The sequence below is a fragment of the Mytilus edulis genome, chromosome 12 (genome assembly GCF_963676685.1).
Source record: "Mytilus edulis chromosome 12, xbMytEdul2.2, whole genome shotgun sequence".
Lineage (NCBI taxonomy): Eukaryota > Metazoa > Mollusca > Bivalvia > Mytilida > Mytilidae > Mytilus > Mytilus edulis.
In genome coordinates, this window is record NC_092355.1 from 12,361,287 (window position 1) to 12,388,899 (window position 27,613).

General features: G+C 31.7%; 2 protein-coding genes across 3 annotated transcripts in view; one reads left to right on the top strand and one right to left on the bottom strand.

Moving 5' to 3' along the window:
- Positions 1-27,613, bottom strand: part of LOC139497170 (uncharacterized) — a 545,683-nt gene that overhangs the window by 472,254 nt on the left and 45,816 nt on the right. The gene's annotated exons all lie outside the window — the stretch shown is intronic.
- LOC139497172 (large ribosomal subunit protein uL30-like) lies at positions 149-14,607 on the top strand. Of its 2 annotated transcripts, none has more exons than XM_071285266.1 (6): positions 149-176; positions 4,492-5,050; positions 9,103-9,269; positions 10,214-10,351; positions 10,819-10,928; positions 14,358-14,607. In XM_071285266.1, the coding sequence occupies exons 2-6, from the start codon at positions 5,030-5,032 to the stop codon at positions 14,564-14,566; spliced, it is 645 nt and encodes a 214-aa protein (XP_071141367.1). In that variant the 5' UTR covers positions 149-176; positions 4,492-5,029; the 3' UTR covers positions 14,567-14,607. The 2 variants fall into 2 exon arrangements, with proteins under 2 accessions (XP_071141367.1, XP_071141366.1); XM_071285265.1 differs by having other exon boundaries at positions 4,492-4,588.

The following is a 27,613-nucleotide window of genomic DNA, read 5'->3' on the forward strand; positions in this document are numbered from 1 at the left end:
CAATTACAAACAGGAATTAATTTATTTGAGAATATTTGTAGTTTTTTTTATGATAAAACTAATTTTAACACTTAAAATGTCAAAATTTCGTCCCATTTGAATTGAACGATTATTTTCTTTTCAATCTCATAATTGTGTTAAGCGGCCTTTTCCAATTTGGCAGTCATGGCAGACAAGTACGTAAAATTTAAGCGCAACCCAATCCATATCAATCTGGCGTTAAAGTGTAAATAATTTTGTCAATAAATGTATGCAATTGAAAATAGAAACCTTAATTATGCATTCCCGATTTTTATTTTTAATAATTAAACATAGAAATGTGAAATTGCACTTCTTTAATGCTGGTGGTTCACGTGTACACCTCTTGCACCAACTACATAATTTTGCAGTTGTTTAAAAAGTAAAAACACAAAAATACTGAACTCCGAGGAATATTCAAAAAGGAAAATCAAAAGGCAAAATCAATAGTCCAAACACATCAAACGAATGGATAACAACTGTCATATTCCTGACTTAAGTCATTGGGAAACCAACATTATAATTATATTGACATGTACTATGATGCTACTACACAGACCTGTACTGATTAATGTTGAAGTCAACAAAATAGTCTGAGTACATGTTATAAAGCTAGTGATAAAAGTACACGTTATTTAAGTCCAAATAATTATGACGTCTGGCAAGGCTATTTTTTTATTTTTCTGGGACGCCTTCCTACGACCCAGAAAAAAATTAAAATAGCCTTGCCAGACGTCATAATTATTTGGACTACACGTTATTCAGCTCAATAAAAAGTTTGTTGGTTGCTTAACGTCCAGTGGCAAATATCTCGTGCCTGTTCAGGACGAGAACAAGTTCACAATAAATACATTTGGGTAGGTCTCGCCTTCGGGGTGGGTGTCTCATTGGGGGTTCCGATCCCGAATCCTGCTTACTGTTGTGTGGGAATTTCCTGTGTCCGGCTAGACCTCATTTTCCGTTTTCACTACACAACGCTCCACTAGTCTACAGCAAGTGTTTCACTGCTGGTTCTCCTAACAGAACAATAAAATGACATTAAATTCAGATTACTTCTTAAACTTTTGTTATAAAAATGATATTTGTGGGTACTGTGTTCAGTTTATACAAAATTTTACAATCTTGATGCATCTGTTGACTTAGTCCAAATAATTATGACGTCTTGAAAGGCTATTATAATTTTTTTCTTTGACGAAGTAAGGCGTCAAAGAAAAAAATTATAATAGCCTTTCAAGACGTCATAATTATTTGGACCACTGTTGACTCACCAGTTGTCCCCTAAATGAAATTAGAAACCATCCCTCATTTGAGAACTAATTTGGTAGTGCTGAAAAACAATATAACGGTCTTTTTTCTTGAGAATTAAAATGGCACATGAAAATGTATCTGGGTCATTCTCAGTTAATCAGCAATTCAGTACCATTGGACTTTGATGATAATTTGTGAAGAAAATAAAGGAGATATTGGCAAATCTGATGTGTTATTCTTTTCTACTAATGTTGAATAGATAGTAAAGATAATTTAAGGATGATAAGTGGAGAAGAAAGAAATTTACAAGAGTTTTAAAATAAAAAAAAGGTGTTTTGATGGCGTCCATTTTGGGACATTTTTCCATGGTCATATTTAATCATATTTTTATGTCATTTTTGTATGCACAACCAGGGCAAGTTAAGGAATAATAAAAACTATATACTCAGATTTACTTGTTCATGTATAAAATATATATAATAAACAGGGCATTATTAATATATATATTTTAGTAATAAAAATTAGTGTATGGATGTTACTGCATCGGTCAAACCTTACCTAATTTTGCGATAAATATTTACACAGAACAGAATATGGACAACACTATTCGCAAAGTAAACAGGGGTTTTGTTGTTCTTTAGATGTATTTTGTAAAATGATATATGACATGCAGGGCTTCATAATAAAAAGAAATCGTCAATCTTTTACAGACGTGGTAATATCGGTCAATAATTAACATCCAAAACGAATCCTCGTTTACTTCCAATATTACAATCGTCCGATATCCAACCCCCCTAAATGAAAGTTTGGACTCGTCCAAAAAGACGTCATCGATCTTTGTGTACACAAAGCAGCCGTGGGACTTTCGAAAATGGAGTTAAGTGTCATCGGTCAGGCGAAAGCAAGTTGTAACATCCAAAACTTAATTTAAATTCATTGATATTGTAATAAATACGCCACTAAATGGTAAGTTTTCATTGCGTGATCAGTTATTTACGTGGTTCAATATATAGGTAAATATAATATGACGGAAATTGCCAATTTGACGATAAACAACACAGATGCATATGGACGGTGACATTTTGACCTGTCAACATTTTTGTGGATGTTATATTTTGACGTGATAAGCACGTGGTTGCGTAATGTCCGTACGATTTTAGTTAAAAACAAGTTATATATTAAAATTGTGTATCTGCACTTTTTAAATATCGTAGCACTGGATGATGAAAAATAAAACAATATCCAAAGTTATTATCTGTTTTATTATACAATGTTCAAATCAATGATCAATGTTTTGGACATTACTGTTTTACTCGAACAAGTAACATCCAAAACAGGGAGTACAAACTAACCCCATTAAATTATAATTGAGGGAATATAAACAAGGTACTATTATTTTACAATAAACTAAAATTAGTTTAACATGTGTATGGTTTAACCATTGCTCTGGAATATACTTCTAATTCTGTGACATGTTTTGGACATTACTGTTTGATGCACAAACACTTGTTTTGGATGTTATTGTGACCTTAATTTTACTCGAACAAGTAACATCCAAAACAGAAAGAACAAACTAACCCCATTAAATTTTAATTGAGGGAATATAAACATGGTACTATTATATTATATAAACTAAAATTAGTTTAACATGTGTATGGTTTAACCGTTGCTCTGGAATATACTTATAATTCTGTGACATGTTTTGGACATTACTGTTTGATGCACAAACTCAGGATATTTTTTTATGTTTTGGATGTTATACAAATTCCATTTTGTCAATTGTCAAAATGTAACATCCATAATAATTCCGTAAAAAAATATATGCAATAATGAGTATTTATTTGAAAAGTCCAATGTATCTGTTTAATGAATAACCACAACAAAATCTTATGAATTCTCCTTTAAAAATAATTGACACACAAACTGTTGAACTAAACTTTTAATGTATTAATTTTGAGTCACATCCACAACAACAAATTATACATAATTACTCCCTTTCTATTGTAATATCAGTTGATAAATGATTTTAATTTTAAAGATATTAACTTCTTTATCTAAAATATATGAATTATTCTATTGAAATTGTACATTTAATGCATATATGATACTGTCAATGAAAAATATATAACATCCAAAACACAGAGGGTACTGTTAAAAAAATTCAATTAAAATATATTTCCAAATACTGAACTATCTTTTTATTATTAGAACCATAAAGATCAATGTTTTAGTCTCAATTTGAGACCAAAAAATGTACCAAAAGCCAACATTTATATTTTTCACCAAGGTATATAAAAAAATGCTGAATAACTGAGAATGACCCATATGCATATTCATGAAAACTGCAGTAAATTTTCCACAAGAGGAGTATCCCTATCTTGATTAACTGAGAAGATACAAGCATACATGTACACGTATGAAAACTTATAATTTGACTTAATCAAGGCTACCAACTTTTTTAAAAACACAATAAATTTTTTTTTGGAAGAAGTGCGTTAAAATTTGGCTTATTGTCATTCCTCTGATGTTGCACATGTGATGCTCCATGGCCAATTTGGCAAAAGATAAAATTATTGATGCATTTAAAGTTACCTGATAAGATTAATGTGAGGTTCTGCTCATTACCTTTGATGCATGTACAATGATGCTACTACAGACCTGTACTGATTAATGTTGAAGTCAATAAAATAGTCTGAGTACATGTTATCAAGCTCATGATAAGATCCAAGTAAATCTTTTGTTGGCCCAACTAGCATGACTTGGTCTTCAGTCTTTCTGAACTGATTCAATAAAGGTATTGCTGTAGATTCATTTATTTATTTGTGGATAAAGGAAAATTTGCAAATTCTAGGATATTTAATTAAATGTTTTTGCCAAACCCTGTACCCTTGAATATTGGTATGGAACAAAAATTAATGATTCTAAAAACCAAACTATAGATACATTTAACAAAGGCATTTTCCAGTCTGCTGCACACTGATAATCTGTCTCAGTTAGGTCAAACTTAGCTGCGGAACCGTAGCTCTTAGGCCCTTATGAAAAAATAGCATAAGGACCTACATGTAAGAGCTACGGTTCCGCAGCTAGGTCAAACTCTTTCAGTTGTTTGAAGTTCCAACATATATTGGCTATAAGTTCATTTTTTTATATAGTCCATCTTTGAAAGTATACTTGTATGTGTACAACTGTACTAACAATTGTTTTAAAGATCTCTTTATTTTTCAGAAAGACTCCCAAAGTGCCTGAAACTCTTCTTAAAAGAAGAAAAAGAAATGAAGAAGTCCGAGCTAAGAAGGCAAAATCTGCCGTAATGGCAAAAAAGGTAAAAAGGATGCTCAGCTCTTGTTGGACTTGATGTAAAGAAACAAGAGCTGCAATCCTAACTTAAAAATGTGAAAGGAATTAAGGATGCTCAGCTCTTCTTGCATATATTAATGTGAGAAGTTGAAAAGCTGCAATCCTATTAGAAAATTGAAAGGTAGTTGGTACTACAATCATACAGGAATGGACCAACCCATTGAGAGGATGCCCAGGTCAAAAAATGCATCAAAGGGCTTCAAGTACATGTAAGACAGCTAAAGCTGCAATCCTAACAAATGCTAATTTTTGCATTAAGGATGCTCAGCTATGCTTGCAGAATTTGATAGGCTTATGTTGTATCTCATGATGTAAAAGATCCCTATAGCTAGGATGCTCAGCTCTTTTCTTATTAGAATTTAAGCTGCAATCCTAAGGGAAGCGAATTTTATATACTGGTCTTCAAATGACTGGAAAAGGAGTTCAAGTAAGATTTATTGTGTAGATTAGTCTTGTTAGTGTGAATGGGTGAAGTATGAATTTTCAATCATTTTCTTCCCCAATAGTACATTTTGGTATTTTAGGTAGTTTGTTTATTACGATTTAATTTAATAAGGAATTGAAGAAAAAGACGAGTTTAATTTAAAAAAAAAAAAAAGGCAAATTAAGGTGTTCAGAATACAATATGGCCAAAACCATTTTAAGAGGTTTGGAACTTACAGTACAGGTAGGGACTTATTTTTATGGATGCCTTAATCCATCTAGATGTCAGACTGGTCGGACAGTTGTCCCAGTGTAATAAACACCTGCTGTGCAATATCCAAGTGGAAGGTCGTAAATCAATCTGTACCAACTTGATTAGAATTAAATTTTACCTGTACAGATATATTAGTATTTATGGAGGATAGATAAATGTAAAATATTGTTTTGTATTCAAAGAGAAAGAATTAAAATTAAAATTAAATATAAGAAATAAAATTAAAATTAAATATAAGAATAAAAATTAAAATTAAATATAATTTTATTTTTTTTATAATTTGAAAATGAAATAAAGACGATTTTTAAAAATATATTGTGTTGCCAATTATTTCAATAGTTTTGTGCCAATAAACTATTTTGTATTTGTATTTGTAAACCGTAAATATTTCATCTAATTCAAAATAATAAGCCTAATAACAACCAAGACTGTTTTCAATAGAAGTTAAATCAAATTTTTGAGACTTCAATCCCGTAAATTATACGAGTTTTCGTTGATGGTTATATTATTTCCCGCTTTTAACGTCCTGTTCCTTTATATGTTATTATAAGAAACTCAATTTTAAGTATAAGGCCAACATATCGTATTTATGAAATATATATAGGCATTGTGAATTAAGTTATTTTCCTTTTGATACAACTTTCCCCGTCGGAGCCTCTACTTCTATTCACACCTGTCAATCATTTCTCGCAAGTGAAACATTTTGGTCAGACAGATCACTCGTGCTTTCTATTTTGACATATTTCCCGTTAATCTCTTTGAAAGTCAAACAATTGGTTTCCTTTAATACAATATTTATAACGCCGAGATCATATTTCGATTCCTATTTTTTTTATTTTATTTAAAATTGTTGACACTCGAGATAATATGCCTTTCTATTTTCATGTCTAAAATATTTATGAAAATCGCCGGTGTTATAAATATATTTTACAAATTGTATCAAATCGATACACGAAAATCAAAGTTTAACCTTATATAGTTTATTGACTAAATGCACATTTATACCCCAATGGGGTTGAAGGCTAGTCGTAGTGGTAAATAAAAATATTCTATTCTATTTTATTCTATTCTATTCGTACTAGTCATGATCAGCTGTCTTTACTTTTTCGTCGTACTTCTAGTCATTCTAAAGCTCGCGCAGTCAGTTTGATTTTTTAAATCGATGTTGTATTATTTCCGAAGTTTAAAGGAGGTCTCCAAATAGATTATTTAAATGGGAATCCGGGAAATGACTGATAAAAATAAAACAAAAAATAGTTAAAGAAGACTAAATCGTGTTTTTATTATACATGTATGTAAATCGATTAAATTTCTATTCTGGTAAATCGATCCAAGAGCCTCAAAACTAAAACACAATACTGTCAATCATTCCACATCAAATTTAATCATGAATGAATTTTCCCACGGTCGGTCAGTAAGGTCACCTGTGTTTACTGTTACGACATTTCCCGCCATATAAAAATCTGGTAAACGGAAAAAAAGTCACAGGAAAAAAAGTCACGGGAAAAAAAGTCACAAAATATCTAGGAAAAAAAGTCGCAGGAAAAAAAGTCACAAGAAAAAAAGTCACAGGAAAAAAAGTCACAATATTTTTTAGTAAAATTATTTATCAGAAGTATGTTGGAATGCACATGAAAAGGTAACTATGTACATGTATGCAATAAATGATTCAACTGGAGTTTTTGAATGCATAGAAAAAAGCCATAATATATTTGTATCAGATTACTTACTCTTAGTGGTAAAGTTTAATCTTTAAAAACCATAAAGGAAGTATATACAAACTAATAAAAGCGTAATATAATATGTTCTTTTTTTCAAAATTGACTTTTTATCAAACAGGGAAAGCTGATTGTTTCCTTTCATTTAATATTGAGCTTAAGTTGTATTTCAATGGTGTGACTTCCTACAGGAAGTGGCAGGTCTACAAAAGGGAGAAGGTGTCACAAGAAGCCACACATCAATATCAACAGTCCCTGTTAGTATTAATGGCAATGAGTTATTTGTTTAACACTGAATTGAAGGAATAATACTTTATCTTCAAAAATCAAAATGACTTGTGATCAAGTCATGTACAGATATAAAACAAAAATAATACAACAAATTCTTGAAAACATGCATGTATCAATAGTACACCAGCATGTACACGTTTCATTTTAATGTTTTGCGATTTATATCTAAATTTCCAAAGCTAGTCGTATAAAATGAATTAAAAAATGTCCATTTCCATACAAAATATTTATTGGGAATGTTTTCCAATATATTCATATATATGTGCGACCATATGACCATTTCCATAAAAAAAAATATATTTGGAAAGTTTCTCCTATTAATACATGTATGTGCAGACCATATGACTATTTCATACAAAAAATATATATTGTGACTTTTTTTCCTGTGACTTTTTTTCCTGTGACCTTTTTTCCTGTGACTTTTTTTCCATGACTTTTTTTCCGTGACTTTTTTTCCTGTGACTTTTTTTCCTACATTCAAAAATCTCGTGCAGTGGACAAAATCGATCTTTAATATCTTTTATTAGCATTCAATATTATTGTGAGTGGAGTCAAGTTAAAGTTCAACCACGTGCACACGCTGTTGATCACTGAATTGTGTATCATGGAATTGTCTTTTCACGGCAATTTTTTCTTTTAGATTGCTATAAAAAATATAACATTTACATGGATTGTGCGTAAATTATTATTATGCAAAAAAGTTCGGGATTTCGGGATTTCGGGATTAAGCCTTTCGGGATCTGGGAATTCTTGTTTCGCGATGTCGGGATTTAAATTTATTTAAATTCGGGACCTTGTGACTTCGTGTTTTTAAGCCCGGGATTTCGAGATCCGGACCCCTTTTACCCCCTACCCCCAAATGCAGATCAATTATATTAATTTAGCATAATGAACAAACACGGAAATCTTAAAATAAACTTATGCCCCGGAAGAATCAATATTTTCTTCTAGTGTTATTATTTGCGTTCTATTTTAGTCATACATCTCCAACTTTCGGACAATATTTGTTTACAGTAAAAAGTAAAAACTACACAGAATCATCAAGCTACTAATAATATACAAGTGTTGCTCACTGTAATTATTTTTATCTCGGAACTGACACAACAGACAGAATATTAAATACAAATTTTAGAAATATTTTGCATGTGACCGTATGCAGCAGCACTTGAGATAGCATTCTGCTAATCAATGGATTTACGTGGAAAATAAATTATCAGTAAAATAAAAATAACCGTAAGCTTCAAGAAATAGAATACATGTAAAAATATATATGTTTAAACAATTTATGCAAACAAATAACAAAAAGATACAAAAAAAAAAAAAAACGAAAAGGAACATAAAATAAAAATAATTTTAGGAGCAAAGAAAATAAATATTAACAGTTGAAATATCAAAACCATAATTAACAAAAATAGGCTATTTTTATTAAACAATGTTTTCTCCAGTACTTCACCTGTAAAAATATTTTATGTCAAATACGATGTAGAACTAATATAATCAATAAAGTGACTGAGAGGTTAAAATTACAGGTAATCTGATTCTGAAATCAGTGAACCGTAATTTTAGCAACACGGATTATAGTGTCACTATAAGATGAAAGGACCATTCACACCTGGATCTGTTGTTTAATGAACATACTACCTACCATAAAAATGTCCGATTATTCATATCCGACTAGACGGATTAAGACATCCATAAAAATAAGTCCCTACCCGTACTGTATTACATGTGTATAAAAGTGCTTCTTTTAATAGCCTTAATTTGTTTGTATAGAAACAAGCCGAAAAGAAAAAGGTCATCTTTACAAGGGCAGAAAAATATGTCAAGGAATACAGAGGAAAGGAACGTGACCAGATCCGTCTCCAGAGACAGGCCAAGAAAGGAAACAACTTCTATGTGCCTCCAGAATCAAGACTGGCTTTTGTTACCAGAATCAGAGGGTAAGTTTCTGTTACAGATTACACCAAAATAATATAAACAAGGCCAACAAGAGATTAGAAATAGTCGGCTATGGGGGGGGGTAAACAGTCTGCGCCAAAATCTTTTTCATCTACTAGTCCGGAAACTAAATATATAAACTTGTCCCTATATGACTAAAATTTTCACTAGTTCAAATCAATATTAACTAGTCTTGGTCATCGGGACTAGTGCACGTGGCAAACCGTGCAGACTGGATTAAAGTTAAAATTTTGGCATAGTAGCCTGCATCTTATATTTATTCACAATATATATAGTTCTATATATCACAAATCACAAATTTTGGGTGCCATTGGTGAGAGGGACCCTGGTATAATGTATCTGTTACTGGTCATTAAAAACTAGATTTTCATTGACACGCTTGTTAAAAATTTAAATCATGTCAAACTTTGTTCCTCTTTCATTCAAAAAAGTATTTTTTGAACATCAGTACTTAATTAATAATAGCAACATGTGTATTTGAAATAGGTATAAAATATAATTCTGCTTTATTCGATGCAGTATTTGTTTGAATTCCCTATAGCTTTGTTAAATAAACAAAATATATGGAATGCAAATGACAACCAATTTAAAACTAGGCCTTAATCATTGTTATTCTAGTTGTGCAAATATAGGCCAAACAAAGTTCAGAAATAACTTCTGGAGTACATAGCGAATCTATTAGCCAGTTTGACCAATCAACAAGTACTTGACTTAAAATTTTCGTTGTTTAAATTCATTTGTGTCTGTCCTACAAAATTTTAGAGAGGATCTGTTGGCAATGTAGTCTTGTGTTTCGATGCCTAAAGACCATGTGTGTACAAAGTTTTATCCAAAGGGATCCAAGTACATGTATCATAATACATTGTAAGTGATAATAACAATATATAGAATATAACTTAAAACATTTAAATTTCTTGTATTTCAGTATCAATGGTGTTCATCCCAAACCAAGGAAGGTAATGCAGCTTTTCCGACTACGACAGATCAACAATGGAACATTCATGAAACTTAATAAAGCTACCATCAACATGCTGAGAATTGCTGAGCCATACATTACATGGGGGTAAGACTAAATATACATGAACAACTGAAATTTATCTGAATACAAAGTAGTAAAAGAATGCATGGCAAACTATGTAAATAACAGATGTTTACACTTTTAAAAAATCCATATAAAAGGGGATCTTCATGTATTAAAAAAAAAATAGAATTATAAAAAATACCAAGTAAATTCAAAACTAAATCCTAAAACTAAAGTTTTAAAGGGTGAACAAGTCTGAATTTGGCTTCTAGTTCCTAAGTTCATCAGAATTGCCATTTGTCTGAAATTCGTGCAAAGGGAGGTAAGCACAACATGCAATATTATAAAAGATGTGGTTTGATTGCCATTATCAGCTATAAAAGGCCCAAAAATGATTTTTTTCGAGTTTTGCAGTTTATTTTTGAGAGTGCAATTTTTATACAGCATGTTTTTTTGTAAACAGTGCACATTTCATATACAGTGGTTTATATATTGTTTTTGTATTTCAGCTACCCAAACTTGAAGAGTGTACGAGAATTGATCTACAAAAGAGGATATGCTAAAGTTAGAGGACAGAGAATACCACTCACAGACAACTCTATCATTGAGAAAACTTTAGGTAAATCATTTAACTTTTTATGTACAATGTTCAGTAAGAAAAACACTTTCTGTTCACTCAAAAATCAGGGGTTAAAAAATGTTGTTACAGATAACTAGCCCAGGACTTATTGGCAGCAGGATTTTACTAGCCCTGTTCGAAGAACTGCTAGCCCATGTATGCCTAACAAATCAGAGTTTGCTGCATAATACATGGTGGGTGCCATGTTTTGAAGGGGACATTATACACCGTTTTAAACTAGTTTATTTTCTGGCAGAGAAAACATGTTTATTGGTTTTATCGTGTGAAACAAGTGGTTTAATTATTATATTAGTTGTCCACACATACAAGGGAGACCTTTTATTGGGATGGTCGGGAAAACACTGGCAATATTCGCAGAACATGGTCTCGCTAATTTCATCCTGGCGCCACAGCCGACCTTGTCCAGGGGAATCTTTCTGTCCATGTCACTAGATATGTTCTTTTCCGCTTTTCCCGATCGTATTTTACATTTTTTCTAGATGAATTTTCAGCCTCAATAGTACCCCCTTCATCTACCGATTAATTGAAAATCTCGACAAAAGCAATGTACAATACCCCTGTACTGAGAAATCGATATTGAAAGTGTGAGATATTGCAATCAATAGATGATACCTGGCCACCCTGAGTTATTTGTTCTATTTTTATACGACCGCAAAATTTGAAAAATTTTTCGTCGTATATTGCTATCACGTTGGCGTCGTCGTCGTCGTCCGAATACTTTTAGTTTTCGCACTCTAACTTTAGTAAAAGTGAATGGAAATCTATGAAATTTTTACACAAGGTTTATGACCACAAAAGGAAGGTTGGTATTGATTTTGGGAGTTTTGGTCCCAACATTTTAGGAATTAGGGGCCAAAAAGGGCCCAAATAAGCATTTTCTTGGTTTTCGCACTATAACTTTAGTTTAAGTTAATAGAAATCTATGAAATTTTGACACAAGGTTTATGACCACAAAAGAACGGTTGGGATTGATTTTGGGAGTTTTGGTTTCAACAGTTTAGGAATTAGGGGCCAAAAAAGGGCCCAAATAAGCATTATTCTTGGTTTTCGCACAATAACTTTAGTTTAAGTAAATAGAAATCAATGAAATTTAAACACAATGTTAATGACTACAAAAGGAAGGTTGGTATTGATTTTGGGAGTTTAGGTCCCAACAGTTTAGGAATTTATAGGGGCCAAAAAGGGACCCAAATAAGCATTTTTCTTGGTTTTCGCACCATAACGTTAGTATACATGTAAGTAAATAGAAATCTATGAAATTTAAACACAAGGTTTATGACCATAAAAGGAAGGTTGGTATTGATTTTGGGAGTTTTGGTCCCGACAGAATAAGGGGCCCAAATGGTCCAAAATTAAACTTTGTTTGATTTCATCAAAATTGAATAATTGGGGTTCTTTGATATGCCGAATCTAACTGTCATGACTGTGTATGTAGATTCTTAACTTTTGGTCCCGTTTTCAAATTGGTCTACATTAAGGTCCAAAGGGTCCAAAATTAAACTTAGTTTGATTTTGACAAAAAATGAATCAGTTAGTTAGGTTCTTTGATATGCTGAATCTAAAAATGTACTTAGATTCTTGATTATTGGCCCAGTTTTCAAGTTGGTCCAAATCGGGGTCCAAAATTAAACTTTGTTTGATTTCATCAAAAATTGAATAAATGGGGTTCTTTGATATACCAAATCTAACTGTGTATGTAGATTCTTCATTTTTGGTCCTGTTTTCAAATTGGTCTACACTAAAGTCCAAAGGGTCCAAAATTAAACTTAGTCTGATTTTAACAAAAATTGAAATCTTGGGGTTCTTTGATATGCTGAATCCAAAAATGTACTTAGATTTTTTATTATGGGCCCAGTTTTCAAGTTGGTCCAAATCAGGATCTAAAATTACTATATTAAGTATTGTGCAATAGCAAGTCTTTTCAATTGCACAGTATAGCGCAATGGCAAGAAATATCTAATTGCACAATATTGTGAAATAGCAAATTTTTTTTAATTAGAGTTATCTTTCTTTGTCCAGAATAGTAAGCAAGAAATATCTAATTGCAAAATATTGTGCAATAGCAAGAATTTTTTTTAATTGGAGTTATCTTTCTTTGTCCAGAATCAACTTAAATCTTTGTTATATACAATATACAATGTATATTCACTTTTTACTACCAACTGATAAATTAAAATAATCTTTACCATTCAGTGATAACAAGCAGTTTTTTTTACATCTTAATATTTTATGATGTATTTAAATGAGTAGTTATTGTTGCAAACTCCATTAGAAATTTTAATTGAGATTAGTTTTGGAATAAGGGAAAGGGGGATGTGATTAAAACAATTGGGAAGAGAAAACAAAAATTTTAAGTTCATTAGAACACATTCATTCTGTGTCAGAAACCTATGCTGTGTCAACTATTTAATCACAATCCAAATTTAGAGCTGAATCCAGCTTGAATGTTGTGTCCATACTTGCCCCAACCGTTCAGGGTTCAACCTCTGCGGTCGTATAAAGCTACGCCCTGCGGAGCATCTGGTTAAAACATGTAACTGTACAACAGAGTTGCGTTCAATATCGTAGGGTTACGTAGTGCTACATAGATTTTTGTCTACTGAACCAGTAGCTAGCCTAGCTGCTATCAATATCTATGTAGCAGCTAGGCTAGCTACTCGTTCAATAGCCATAAATCTGCATAGCCTAAGTAGCCGCTACGATATTGAATGCAACCCTAGACCTGTACAAACCAGTTCAAATGCTTTGAATCCCGGATGACGTAATTGAATCTGATTGACTAAGATAAAATAGGGATGAAGGGATTTTCCACTATCTATTTAGGAAACGCAATAATGTTTTGTTCCTAGTCCGTCTGGCATATTGGGTTAAAGTTTTGATTGCCCGAGGCGCAAATGATCTAGTGTCGGGCTAGTGGATTTTTTAACCCCTGAAAATAACCCATAAAAGGGTAGGGCATTGTTGAATTTGTTTTTTTGCGCTATATATAATGGGTTTAAACTTGCTCAACTGATAAAAAATTGAGTCTTTTTGACAGCATTTGAAACAATTGTTTGTAGGTATTATTTGTCTTTCTTAATCTAGAGATCCTCAAGTGCTTTAATGGGGGAATCATAACGTTTATTTGTTTGGTTTGTTCTAAAATGGGGTCTTCAATAAAAAGTTATTAAGCCATATTTTATTGGCTTTAGTCCTAATATTATATATAGCTTTTCAGAAACAATTTTGAACTTTTGTCAATCTCTTGTACATGTTTTCAAGCTTTTAAAATCAAAGAGATCCCATTGTTTCAAGCTTCACAACTCTCAATTGTCCCTGGCAGACAGTAATAATTGTTAATTTTAAATAGAGTCATACTAACCAACATAATTTTTTATGATGTATACAAATTCTTTTTCATCTCTTCAGGTAAATATGGAATCATCTGTATGGAAGATTTGATCCACGAAATTGTCACAGTAGGACCAAGCTTCAAACAGGCTTCCAACTTCTTGTGGCCCTTCAAACTAAACACACCAAATGGTGGTTGGAGGAGGAAGTACAACCATTTCAACGATGGTGGAGACTTTGGATGCCGAGAGGACCAGATCAATCCTTTATTGAGGAAAATGGTCTAAATACAAAGACTTGAGCAAATTAAAAAAAGAAAAACATGAAATATTTTGTTTTATTTCATCTACATCTGAGATCATTTAAAATCGATCAGTAGAATTTCTAAGTAAGGTCAAATGAAAAATAAGTTTAGGGTTCATGCTGTCGAGATTCTTAATGCAGTGCAAGTTGGAAATATTATTTTAATATCTTTACATAAACATGCAATGATATGCATGAATTAGCATGTAATATGCATGGACTGTCTTGGCTTGAAAACCACATTTTATGGGTAAATTTACAAATTAGTACACTCTTCTGATTGTCCTATCTACATACATTCTATTACCAACAATTCTGAATTGATAGCTTTTCTAGATTTTATCTTGCTCAGTAATGGTCATGGCCAAAATTTTGAAAGCTGTATAGATAAATGTCTTGGGAGGATATTTATTCAACCAAAAGGGATCTTTTTATTGTCTTCACGTCCTATTGATTTAACTTGGTGTTATCATCTTGTTTTATGGCTTAGTGACCAAGGTTACATTTACAAGGTCAAGTACATATCTGATACTCCCATGTATAAGCAATAGGTCATTTTATGTTTTTGGGTTCTCAGATTCTATACAGATCACAGTAAAAAAAAATCTCTATTTGGTGTATGGATTGAATACAATCTAATTAAAAACCGATCTCTCATCGCTCCTGTTTCTGATATGTCGCGTGGGAGATCTAACGAAACCGGCTTTGAGGTCACATGTGAGTGAACTAAAAGTTGTGAATTTATAAAGATATGCAAATGAGTTGACGACCTATTAATAAGCCAATCAAAAAAGTTTGAATTATTTTGACTGACGATTTCGTCGTAAATAAAATGAGTTACATCCCCTTGCCTTGCGTTAAACTTCGAAGATCGTGGAAGACTCAATTTCATTGGTCGAAAAAGACACACCTACGAGGTCACTCACATGTGACCTCGAAGCGGGTTTCGTTAGATCTCCCACGCGACATATCAGTAACAGGAGCGATGAGAGATCGGTTTTTAATTAGATTAGATTGAATACAAGTTACTTGTCCAGCTGGCATGGTTCATATTCCATTGCTATAATAATGAGACCACTATCCACCTAAGACGGTAGTTTATTTAGTCTGTGTATGCTATATATACAACTACTAACAAGCTCTGAAGAGCTTGTAAATCTGATAGATCAACAAAACATGCACACATACAATTAAACATAAAAAGCAATATATAAATGTACAACACAAAAGTTCTTCAAAGTAACACACTGACACATGCAGTTGTGAAGTAAAAACAACGTTAAAGTGAAATGGTTTGCACTAAAAAAAAAAATTGGGAAAGAACTAGAAATAACTGAACTTGGGCAGTTTCAGATTACTGTATGATAGAAGTAGTGCCCAACAACTTTCTTTTTTTTTCTTCAAAAAGTTTTCAAGAAATCTTCAATGCACAGTATTGTGCAATAGATTTGTTAGCTCTTTCACCACATTAATTTTGTGACATAAACCTCTATTATGTCAAAAATTTGATCACAATCCAGATGGTATCGAGCTTGAATTTTTTGACCAGGAAAAATTTGTACATGAACCCAATTGTGTAAATTTTGATAATTTGCTGTCAGTTGATGTCAATGAAGCGTATTCAAATTTTAAATCTGAATTTGTTAACATCATTGACAAGCATATACCAATGAAAAAAAGATCAATAGTAGCACCTGCACCCTTTATGAATAAAGATCTAAGAAGTGCAATCTACAAAAAAAGAATGTACCATAACAGATTTCTTAAAAATAAAAGTGATGCCAACTGGGAGTTGTACAGAAAACAGAGAAATACTGTGACAAAAATAAAAAAGAGCTCAATTAAAACATATTTTTATGAAAGAACTGCTGGTGGTCCAAAGTCAACAACATTTTATTCCACTATTAAACCATTTCTATCAAATAAAAGTATTAAATCAAACAATAACATAATTTTATATGAAAATGATAACTTCTCAGTGATCCTAAAGAGGTATCAGAAATTTTCAATAAATTTTTCATAAATGTGGCTAAAGATATAGGAGATAAAAACATTAAAATAGACCGAAATCATCCAAGTATAATAAAAATTGAAGAAAATAAAAATGATTATAATGAGTTGAATTTTAAACCTGTAACAGAAGAGTTTGTGAGTAAACAAATAAATAGGTTAAATATACTGACCGGCTTTAGAAACGCAACACTAGATTATTCTTTTCAATTTTCATTTTTAATTATGCATTTTTTTGTAAACAAACTTATGAATAGAAAGTTCTGTCATTATTTAAATGTTTGGAAAAAAAATGCAGTTCGAATGTTGAATTGATTACGTCATTTTCGGTGTTCAAATATTGTCGTATACACTGAAACCCTGGTTTTCCCCTTACCAATGAACGTGTCACCGTCAAAAGCAATGGCTGCCTGTAACAAACGCCAAAATGATTGTCAGAAAGGTCAACCATTTCTGTTCTGCACGTTTTGGTTTCTGTTTTGCACCTTCTGATTTTGCCGTTGTTCCACCAATTACAATGGGTTTTGTCAATTATGCGGTTTAAACTTTAAGGCTCTAAATGTTTTTCTGCAGTCGATTCTTTGCCAGTTCAGTTAATGGGAAACATTTATGGCAATAATCTGTGCAAAATTTCATTCATCAATTTGGTTAGCAGTTGACGTTACAGCCGTAGATCTGTCTCACAAATGACGTTGTCTAAATCAAATTCTATTGACGTTGCATTGTCACTACATGTTGATCTAGTGTTTGATGGTCTTCAACAAATCCAGTCTACCGGTTTCATTGTCGGGAGGACAGTAGGACGAGTTTCTGACGTCAATTTTTTGTGTTGCAGCACGTTCACGTTTTCCTGTTTGCAGAATTTTAACGAGTTGATTCAGGTTTTCATTTCTGAGTTTTGGCAATATGGAGATGCAACATTTTTTAAATGATTTAAGTGTGTCCAAGGATTGAACGAACTGTTTCACAAAGAAAAAAAACCGGAAAAAATCTTTTATTGGCTCGAAATTTCTCTTTCTGAAATTTCGTGCGATCTAAAAAATCTGGTATGTTCAAAAACCACAGGTAAGTCAGGTGTTTATTTTTCGAAAGGGAAAGACATATGATGAGCATGAATAGTAGTTGTATGAGGATCAAACATTATTTGGTGAAAAAAATTCTACACAATGAGTGTTGCGTTTTTAAAGCCAGTCAGTATATAAGAAAAGCCACTGGATATGACACTATTTCACCAAAAATTATAAAATTGGCACAGCCAGTAATAGCAAATCCTATTAAAATTTTAGTTAATAAATCAATTGAAAGCTCAATTTTTCCTGATAATCTTAAAGCTGCTCAGGTTTCCCCACTTTTTAAAAAGAATAACTCTCTTGATAAAGAAAATTATAGACCTGTAAGTGTGTTGCCATGTATTTCTAAAATTTATGACCAACTAATGGAATTCTTAAATAAACATTTTCATCCTCTATGGAATTCTTAAATAAACATTTTCATCCTCTTCTTTCGGCATTTAGGTCAGGTTTTAAATTGGTTGCCAAACTGCACTTATTAAAATAAAAGAAGACTGGAAAAAAGCTCTGGACGAGAACAAATTTATTGCTGCAATTTTGATGGATCTATCTAAAGCATTTGATTGTTTACCTCATGATTTACTTTTACTTAAATTAGAAGCATACGGTCTGTCTAAAAATTCTCTAAAATTAATAAAAAGTTATTTAGAAAACCGAAAACAACGAATAAAAAAAATAAGTTCTTACAGCGAATGGGATCGTATGTTTAAAGGCGTACCACAAGGGTCAATTCTTGGTCCAGTACTTTTCAATGTCTTCATAAATGACATATTTCATTTTGTACAAAAAAGCACCATTTATAATTATGCTGATGACAACACTGTATCATACAGTGATCATAATTTAGATGAAGTTGTTGAAAGTTTAGAAACTGATAGTTTAAATCTAATAAACTGGTTTTCTATAAATTTAATGAAGGCTAATCCTGACAAATTCCAGGCTATAGCCATTGAGGAAAAAATCAAATAAACATAATTTGCTATTTAATTTAAATGGAAATAAAATTTCTTGTGAAAAAAATGTTAAACTTCTTGGAATAACTATAGATTCGGACTTAAATTTTAACAATCATATTTCTGAAATATGTAAAAAGGCTTCAAGACAATTAAATATTCTAAAACGTATGGCCCGGGTAAATATTTAAACAGGCTAGGTAGGTTAACAGCATACTACTCATTCATACTTTCGAACTTTAACTATTGTCCAGTAATTTGGCACTACTGTAGTGAAAAAAATTCTTTTAAAATGGAAAAAATTCAAGAAAGAGCTCTAAGATTCATTTATGAAGATTATGATATTCCTTACGAAAAATTGCTAGAAAAATCTAAATTACCATCTTTAAAAATAAGAAGAATAAAAACAATTGCAATAGAAACATTTAAAATGATTCACCAAAAAAGTCCGAGCTACCTTCATGATTTGATTGATATAAAAATTAACAAGTATGATTTAAGATCACAGGAAACAGCAGTACTCCCAAGAGTTCGAACTACTAAATATGGCTTAAGATCGTTTCGCTATAATGCTGCACAAATATGGAATGAGCTACCGAACCATTGTCAAGTGGAAACATCTTTCGACCAATTCAAAAAATTGGTACAAACATGGGATCCAAGTAACAGCTCATGCCAGTGCAGTGCATGCATATAGTATTTATGCCTGTTTTATTTTACTTTTATTCTCTGTGTGACTATTTGATTTGTGCAATCTTATTATTAACTTGTGCTATGTTTTAAGTGTACTATATGCTTTTAACTTATATATGTCATTATGGTATCTTACTATGCAGTGGGTGGTAAAGGGTTATTTTCGTGCAACGTGATCACCGTTTTTTATTTCACGTTCAACGTGTTTTTACTTTTTTATTTGACGTACAGTCGTGCAAGACGGGTGCCTCGTTCAACGTGTTCTGCTAATTTAATTTTACGTACATCGTGATGTTCAAAGTCTTATTTTGCGTGCTCGGTATTTTTCAAATAAAATTCAAACACTTGCCAGGGATCGTCAAGAAATACTTTTTTAAAAGCCGTAAACCAATTATATCATAAATGTGTATACTAAATCGGGAATATCAAGTATAGTCCGTTTGACTTCTATAAATCTTCAAAAAATAATTCTTAAAATTTCATTTTTAAAGATAAATATTTTTTTTCTTCATGTATGTTAATGTATGATATATACGAACTCTGACTATGAATATCATAATTTTAAACCTATAATCAAAAAAGTTACTCATTAGGTCTCTATGTTACTTCAATTTATTTTAATATAAAATACTCAATGGAGTACGTATGAGTAGTGTAACAGCCTTCCATTCAAAACAAAAACATTAGACATGTGCTCTAAACCTGTTTTATTGTACCATGTGACTTTACTCATTTAAATAACTCTGGTCATGTGATTACTGAGCTTTCTGTATTCAATGAGAAATACAAAAGCATGCACACATGACCAGAGTTATTTAAATGAGTAAAGTCACATGGTACAATGAAACAGGTTAAGAGCACATGTCTAATGTTTTTGTTTTGAATGGAAGGCTGTTGCACTACTCATACGTACTCCATTGAGTATTTTATATTAAAATAAATTGAAGTAACATAGAGACCTAATGAGTAACTTTCTTGATTATAGGTTTAAAATTATGATATTCATAGTCAGAGTTCGTATATATCATACATTAACATACATGAAGAAAAAAAATATTTATCTTTAAAAATGAAATTTTAAGAATTATTTTTTGAAGATTTATAGAAGTCAAACGGACTATAAAACAAAGAGTTTATATATACAAGAGGACAGTGACTCAGTCACAAAAGATTCAAATAAAAGTATTTATTTTTCGCGCAACGTACATTACAGAAATTATTTCACGTTCAACGTGAAATTATGTCTCATTTCACGTTTTTTTCGTGCAAGCACCCCCCCCCCCCCTTTTACCACCCTCTATGCATTATATGTTTAAAATTGTGTTGTTTTCATGACTTTTGTATGTGTGTATTGTATTGTGTGTGTGTGTATTGTATTTTGTTATTAAGTCGATTTGAAAAGCTCACTAGAGCTTGTGTTATGTAGTTTATTGAATATCGACTCTAAATAAAACTTTGAATTGAAAAAAAAATTTGCCCCAACTGTTCAGGGTTCGACCACTGGGGTCATATAAAGCTGAGGAGCACCTGGTTTAAGAGATGAATTGTAATTAATATATTTCAATGAGACTGAAGAAGTTGTACTTAAGATAAATAATAATTTTACCAGTGGTAGCCGTGCCTAAATTGTATTTCGACATTTATCTCCTAATAATGACTTGTTTAATGGAATTAAATTGCTTATTTGTAAGCTTTCTCTGCAATAGGCTGTTAAAAAATAGTTTATTAAAAAAGATGTGGTATGATTGCCAATGATACAATTCTCCACAAGAGACCAAAATGACAAATGAACAACTATAGGTTACCGTACATCCTTCTACAATGAGCAAAGCCCATTCCGCTAAGTCCCCGAAATGACGATGTAAAACAAATTAAACGAGAAAACTAATGACCTTGTATATGTACAAAAACTGAAGGTCATCTAATTACTCGCTATATAAAGAAAAATCGCCCATTTAACAAAAATAGTTAAACAAATAATACGTTAATACAAAATGAAATCATTTCTTAAAAAAACTGCAAAAATGTTCATTCTGATTGGAAAAGTGGTATTGTCACATAGTGCGTTGAAACAAGGAATTGTATATTTATTGGTTGAAATAAACGGTGGCATAGCAAAGATCAAGCTCCCTCAAAAAATGCTGAAACACACTGGCGGCATATCTTATAACAACATATATGGTAGACTGGAATCGGCGACAACCACTGAATATACAACGGCTTCTGACTGGGGACATGTACGTAATGTGGCGGGACTATATATATAGTACGAGGCTAGATAACGAGGTGTATGCGAGCTACTACACTTGTTTCGAGCCGAGTACAAATACAGCTGATATTTAAAGACACTAAACAGTTATTGTCTTTATCCTGCAATTAATTCTGTATATTGTTTGTGTTTCGAAAGATACAAAAACTAACATATTTAGCATTTATTTTCGATTTGTAATCCCTTGAGACCCGAGTAGTAATATCAAAATCCCACATTACGCTGAAGACGCCAAAAAAAAAGAATCTCGAATGATCAACAATAATACATCGCTCAAGGTGAATAATTATCTTTTTAACATTACAACATATTTCAACAGTAAAAAAAATATAACAAAACATTGTCAAATTTGAAACAGAAGTGAACGAGTTGTCCTACGATTCAGACTTGACATTCACTAAACATGCTTGCTGAAATTGACATTTGGCTATTTTTTTTTTGATTTTGTAACACAATCATACACATTCAAGTTTGAAATCGACAATTGTCATCGTCATTGGAATGCAACTGGAACACACATTCTGAGGTCACACAGGTTCAAACAATACTCAGTCCGGCAGTGGGCGGAGCTTTAAAGCGATATCTGTAGGGCTGTATCTGTATAGTAGGACACCCAATTGCAGGATAAATATATTGATGAAACCTCTATCAAAGTTTTAAAAATTGATCAATAGGACATGCATGTCTGGATAGAGGATAGGACTTTTGGTTGACTGGAATCTGCGACAACCACTGAACTACAGGCTTCTGACTGGCGACAGGCACGTAATTTGGCGGGACTATAAAATGCAACCTCTTTTTCACAGTTTGAATAATTGATCAATAGGACATTTATGTCTGGATCGAGGATAGCACTTATGGTACTGTCTTACCAATGGTTTGTAGTTGTTCGTTGCCTTTACCAATATAAACTGACTTCCTTGAAATAACAAGTGCTGAAAATGGCGTTACAGCTAATTTCCTAATGCATGTTGAGCAAGACTGGTTAGCTTGCTTGCTTAGTTTGTACATTGTACAATTATATTGGAATAACGTCTAATTCAATTTAGGTATAATATATACAGGTTTAACTATGCCTATGTATACTGTTTGAAGATGTCAATCTTAATTACAAAGCTTGAATAAACATTTATACAAACAATGCAAGCAATCCAACCAAAATTTACTCTACAAGCATTAGGAAATTAGTTGTAATCTTCAATCGTGGTCTGTCTGTGTATGATACTATCAGATATGAGGTCGACCTATAGTTGGTGTAGTTGAAATTTTTATGGATGTTCGCGTCGATCTGACGGTGTTCATATTACCTAAACTTCAATACCTGGTTGATTGGTGAATGTTTATATTATGTTACTTTTGATATATAAAGCGAAAATACCAATATTTGTTGTGTGGTACGATCATAAGATGTACAAATCCGCCTAGCATATAGTTTATCTGACCTCATTTTCAAATAACATTGATAATGCATGTAAATCATGTAGAAAAACCTTCATATTACTTATTTAACATAAATTCAATCAAGTAAAGCAGGCGCTCACAGTGGTTCAGTGTGAACACTCTGGTTTTTATACGACCGCAAAAACTGAAAATATTTTGGTCGTATATTGGTATGACGTTGGCGTCGTCGTCGTCGTCCGAAGACATTTAGTTTTCGCACTATATCTTTAGTAGAGGTATATAGAAATCTATGAAATTTATACACAAGGTTTATGACCATAAAAGGAAGGTTGGGATTGATTTTAAGAATTTTGGTCTTAACAGTTAAGGAATTAGGGACCAAAAAGGGCCCAAATAAGCATTTTTCTTGGTTTTCGCACAATAACTTTAGTATAAGTAAATAGAAATCTATGACATTTTAACACAAGGTTTATGACAACAAAAGAAAGGTTTGGATTGATTTTGGGAGTTTTGGTCCCAACAGTTTAGGAATTAGGGACCAAAAGGGTCCAAAATTACACTTAGTTTGATTTTAGCAAAGATTGAATTCTTAGGGTTCTTTGATATGCTAAATCTAAACATGTACTTAGATTTTTTATTATGGGCCCAGTTTTCAAGTTGGTTCAAATCGGGATCCAAAATTAAACTTTGTTTAAATTCAACAAATATTGAATATATGGGGTTCTTCAATATGCTGAACTTAACCATGTATTTAGATTTTTAATATCTGGGCCCGGTTATCAAATTGGTCCACATTGAGGTCTAAAGGGTCTAAAATTGAACATTATATGATTTCATTAAAAATTGAATTCTTGGGGTTCTATGATATGCTGAATCTAACCATGTATTTAGACTTTGGATATTGGACCATAATAGGTAAATGTCCAATTTAAAATTTTTAAGTTTTTAAGTTTAAGTTCTTAGACCACATTCATTCTGTGTCAGAAATCTGTGTTGTGTCAAATATTTAATCACAATCCAAATTCAGAGCTGTATCAAGCTTAAATGTTGTGTCCATACTTGCACCAACTGTTCAGGGTTCGACATCTGCGGTCGTATAAAGCTGCGCCCTGCGGAGCATCTTTCTTTTTTTTTGGGGGGGGGGGGGGGTTACTTATTCTCAATTGATTATTGTTTTATATTATGATATAAAATATTGGTAGAAGTAAAAATTTATGAGCACTATATATATATATATATATACAACTCGTCTAAACATCAACCCAACAATGTTAGATCTGTAAATTTGCTTTCGCAAATTTTTGGTTCTTCCCTCGCCGGGATTCGATAAAAACATTGAAAAAATAAACAGCATATTGCAAAATGATTTAAATGCTATACAATCTTGGTGTAACAATAACAGTATGAAAATCAATGCACAAAAAACTAAGTGTATGAAATTGGGTTCAAAACCAAAACTTAAACAACTATCAGAATTATGCATTACCGTCAACGAAACATGTATTGAGAATGTCCATTCTTTCAAATTACTTGGAATTGACATTGATGAAAATTTAAGCTGGGAAGATCATGTTGATCGTGTATGTAAAATAATCTCTTCTAAAGTATCACTTTTATATAAAATTAAAGTATATTTGCCAATCCACACAAGGCAACTATTTTATAATGCATATATTCTACCATATATAGACTATTGTAGTTCAGTTTGGGGAAATTTATTACAAAAAGATTCAGATAGAATCATAAAACTTCAAAAAAGAGTAGCAAGAATTATACTGGAATGCGATATTTCTATTCCATCTAATTTCATGTTTTCTTCTTTAAAATGGCTATCTTTTACCAAAAGAATAAAATACCAACAATCAATTTTAATGTATAAAATTGTAAATGGGCTAACACCTGATTACTTAGCAATTCTAAATATTGATGATGTGCAACGCCACAACCTACGATCTGTCTCTAATAATGATCTTTTTGTTCCAAGGCCAAATACAAATTTTTATAAAAAATCTTTTCATTACTCTGCAACCAAAGTATGGAATAATTTACCACTCGAAATAAAAAAATGTCCTAATGTGGAATTATTCAAGAAACATAGTTATAATCATTTTCTTTAAAATTATATGCAAGTCAAATAATTTGTTTTTCTCTAACAAAACTATATCAAATATTGTCATTTATTACCCTTTGTATATTTTAGTGATTGAATTGTTGTATATACTAGTAATATATATTGTAATTTAATGTATCAATGTTAACTGTATGCATGTATTTTGTTTGAGGGCCTCAATGAAAATTAGAATTTTTCTAATTGAGTTACCCTCTTTAAATAAAGAATTTATTATTATTATTATTATAACCCATGCTACTGTGATATCGTGACACCAAATCGCCTGCACTGCAGCCGTCCCGCTAGACCACACGACCACCTGGGCTCTCAAAAAAAGAGCTTTCGGTGGGCATGTGTTACCTTTCCACGTCAGTTTTAATATAGCGGCGTACTACAGTACATGATATATAAGGCATGAAGATGTTATTGTTACATATATATATATATATATATATATATATATATATATATATATATATATATATATATATATATATATATATAAGAAATTATCGGGAAGATCTACAAATTGGTCTAGATGACTCAAAATCGATCATATTGGCCAGCCACATGGTGCATGATGATTTTTTTCCATTTTTACAGAGGATGACCTTGAGGTCACTCCGATGTATTGTTATCGCTTAAATTTCCGTCATTCATAAATTTTAGTCAAATTAGTTTTGGGTTTTCAACACCAGTGAAAAAAGTGCATTTTCATACCTGCGATTTCTGTTCTCCGGTTGTACGATGTTTCAACAAAATATGGAATCATTTCAGTTGTTGATTTAGTGGTGAAAATTTGACTGAATTATGTATGTTTCTTTCTTATGTACAATGTATACATGTATATATTTGAATTTGCGCTATAGTTCCGTAACTTTTTATCCTGGCGTATATACGATGGTCAACAAGTGCGTACATTTTTTTAAATAAAAAATTCTGGTATGGTCCGATCTGTCCTTCACCAATGACAAAAAATATGTATATAGATTTTTATTTCATCAAATCTGTTGTTTATTTTTAGGTATTATCTATATTTTTATAAATAATTTTCTTTACATCAGAAATTTTATTCATAAACAAGCGTATGAGCAAGGATTTGTATAGTTAGACTAACTATACAAATCCTTGGTATGAGTTTAGTAATGACTAGTATATAATATCACTTTCGGACACGCAAGATAGAGATGCATATTATACACCTAATAGTTCAAAATGGAAAGTTATAAGTTATCGGCTGTGTACACTGACCAATACCCTAAGAAGTGAAACGATGCATGAATTTGCAAGGTCGACAGGAAATCGCTTGAATACCTGGACGTGTCACACCCCCTGCAATACCTTTGGGAGTAATACCTTTAGCCATGCAGGTGATCAGTGGAGCGAAGATCCTAATTTATTTGAATAAAGTTTATTACATAAAAGAATTATGAACTAATTAGATTTCCGAAAACAATTAAAGTTTCACGGAACACTTATTTATGATTTGAAACTTTTACTTTTTAACTAATTCCAATACTATCATTACTGTTAAAAATAACAGATCATGGTTATTAAAAAAAAAAAAGATAAGAAAATTTTCTGTATCAACTTAGTTATAGTTAACTAGTTGGATAAAATAACCGTACGATTGACAAGATATCAACACGCAATTACGACTACATCGGGTTACTGTAGTTTTGGTCCTTAGACATATCTTGGGAGCAATTCGGAGAAGGTAACAAAATGGCCGACCGGAGAGAATTGATACTCAAAATTTAAAATCGATGGTGATCTCTTATCAAGCAGAATAAAACTTTAATATTCATGAATTTGAGCATTTTTATACAGAATGAACATAATATCAATTTTTGATTTTTTTGCGAAGTTTCCCTTTAATAAATACGATTTTATATGCTTAATTGGTGTTTCAGAAAGAGGTCAGGTGCTCTTGTTCATTCATAAAATTATCGTTCATTCATAAATTTATCGTAAAATAAAAATCACTACACAGGTTATACGTGTAGTGTAAATGCCCACCTGTAATCTAAAAATAGCGGTCTCACTAATAACGACAAGAAGAATTTTAGCGACAAGAAGCGTTAAGAACGGACAAGAAGAATAAATTAAGCGACACGAAGACTATTTAGCGACATGAAAACTTCTCGTATCGCATGAGGATGACACATATCAAATGAACAATTTGTGTGGAACTTAGTTTTAAGAAATGATGTCAAAGTAACACTATGAAAATATTTTTAGTAAGCTGAAATATATATTTATTTTTTACATGTTTATGTCTTGTAAGTTATTTTATTTCTGTCCCATTTTTCAACATTAGCGTCTCGAAAGGTGAAATGTTTTAACTGAATGGTTAATTTAAATTAATTATGAAAATTGTTAAAATTAAATATTAAATAAAAGTAATTATTGCCGAGTTACATAAAGTAATTATTGCCGAGTTACAAACACTACCAGGGGATAATCCATAATTACCCCCAACTTTAGCCTGGTAAACTTGTTGTCTCCTTGTGAAATATAAAACA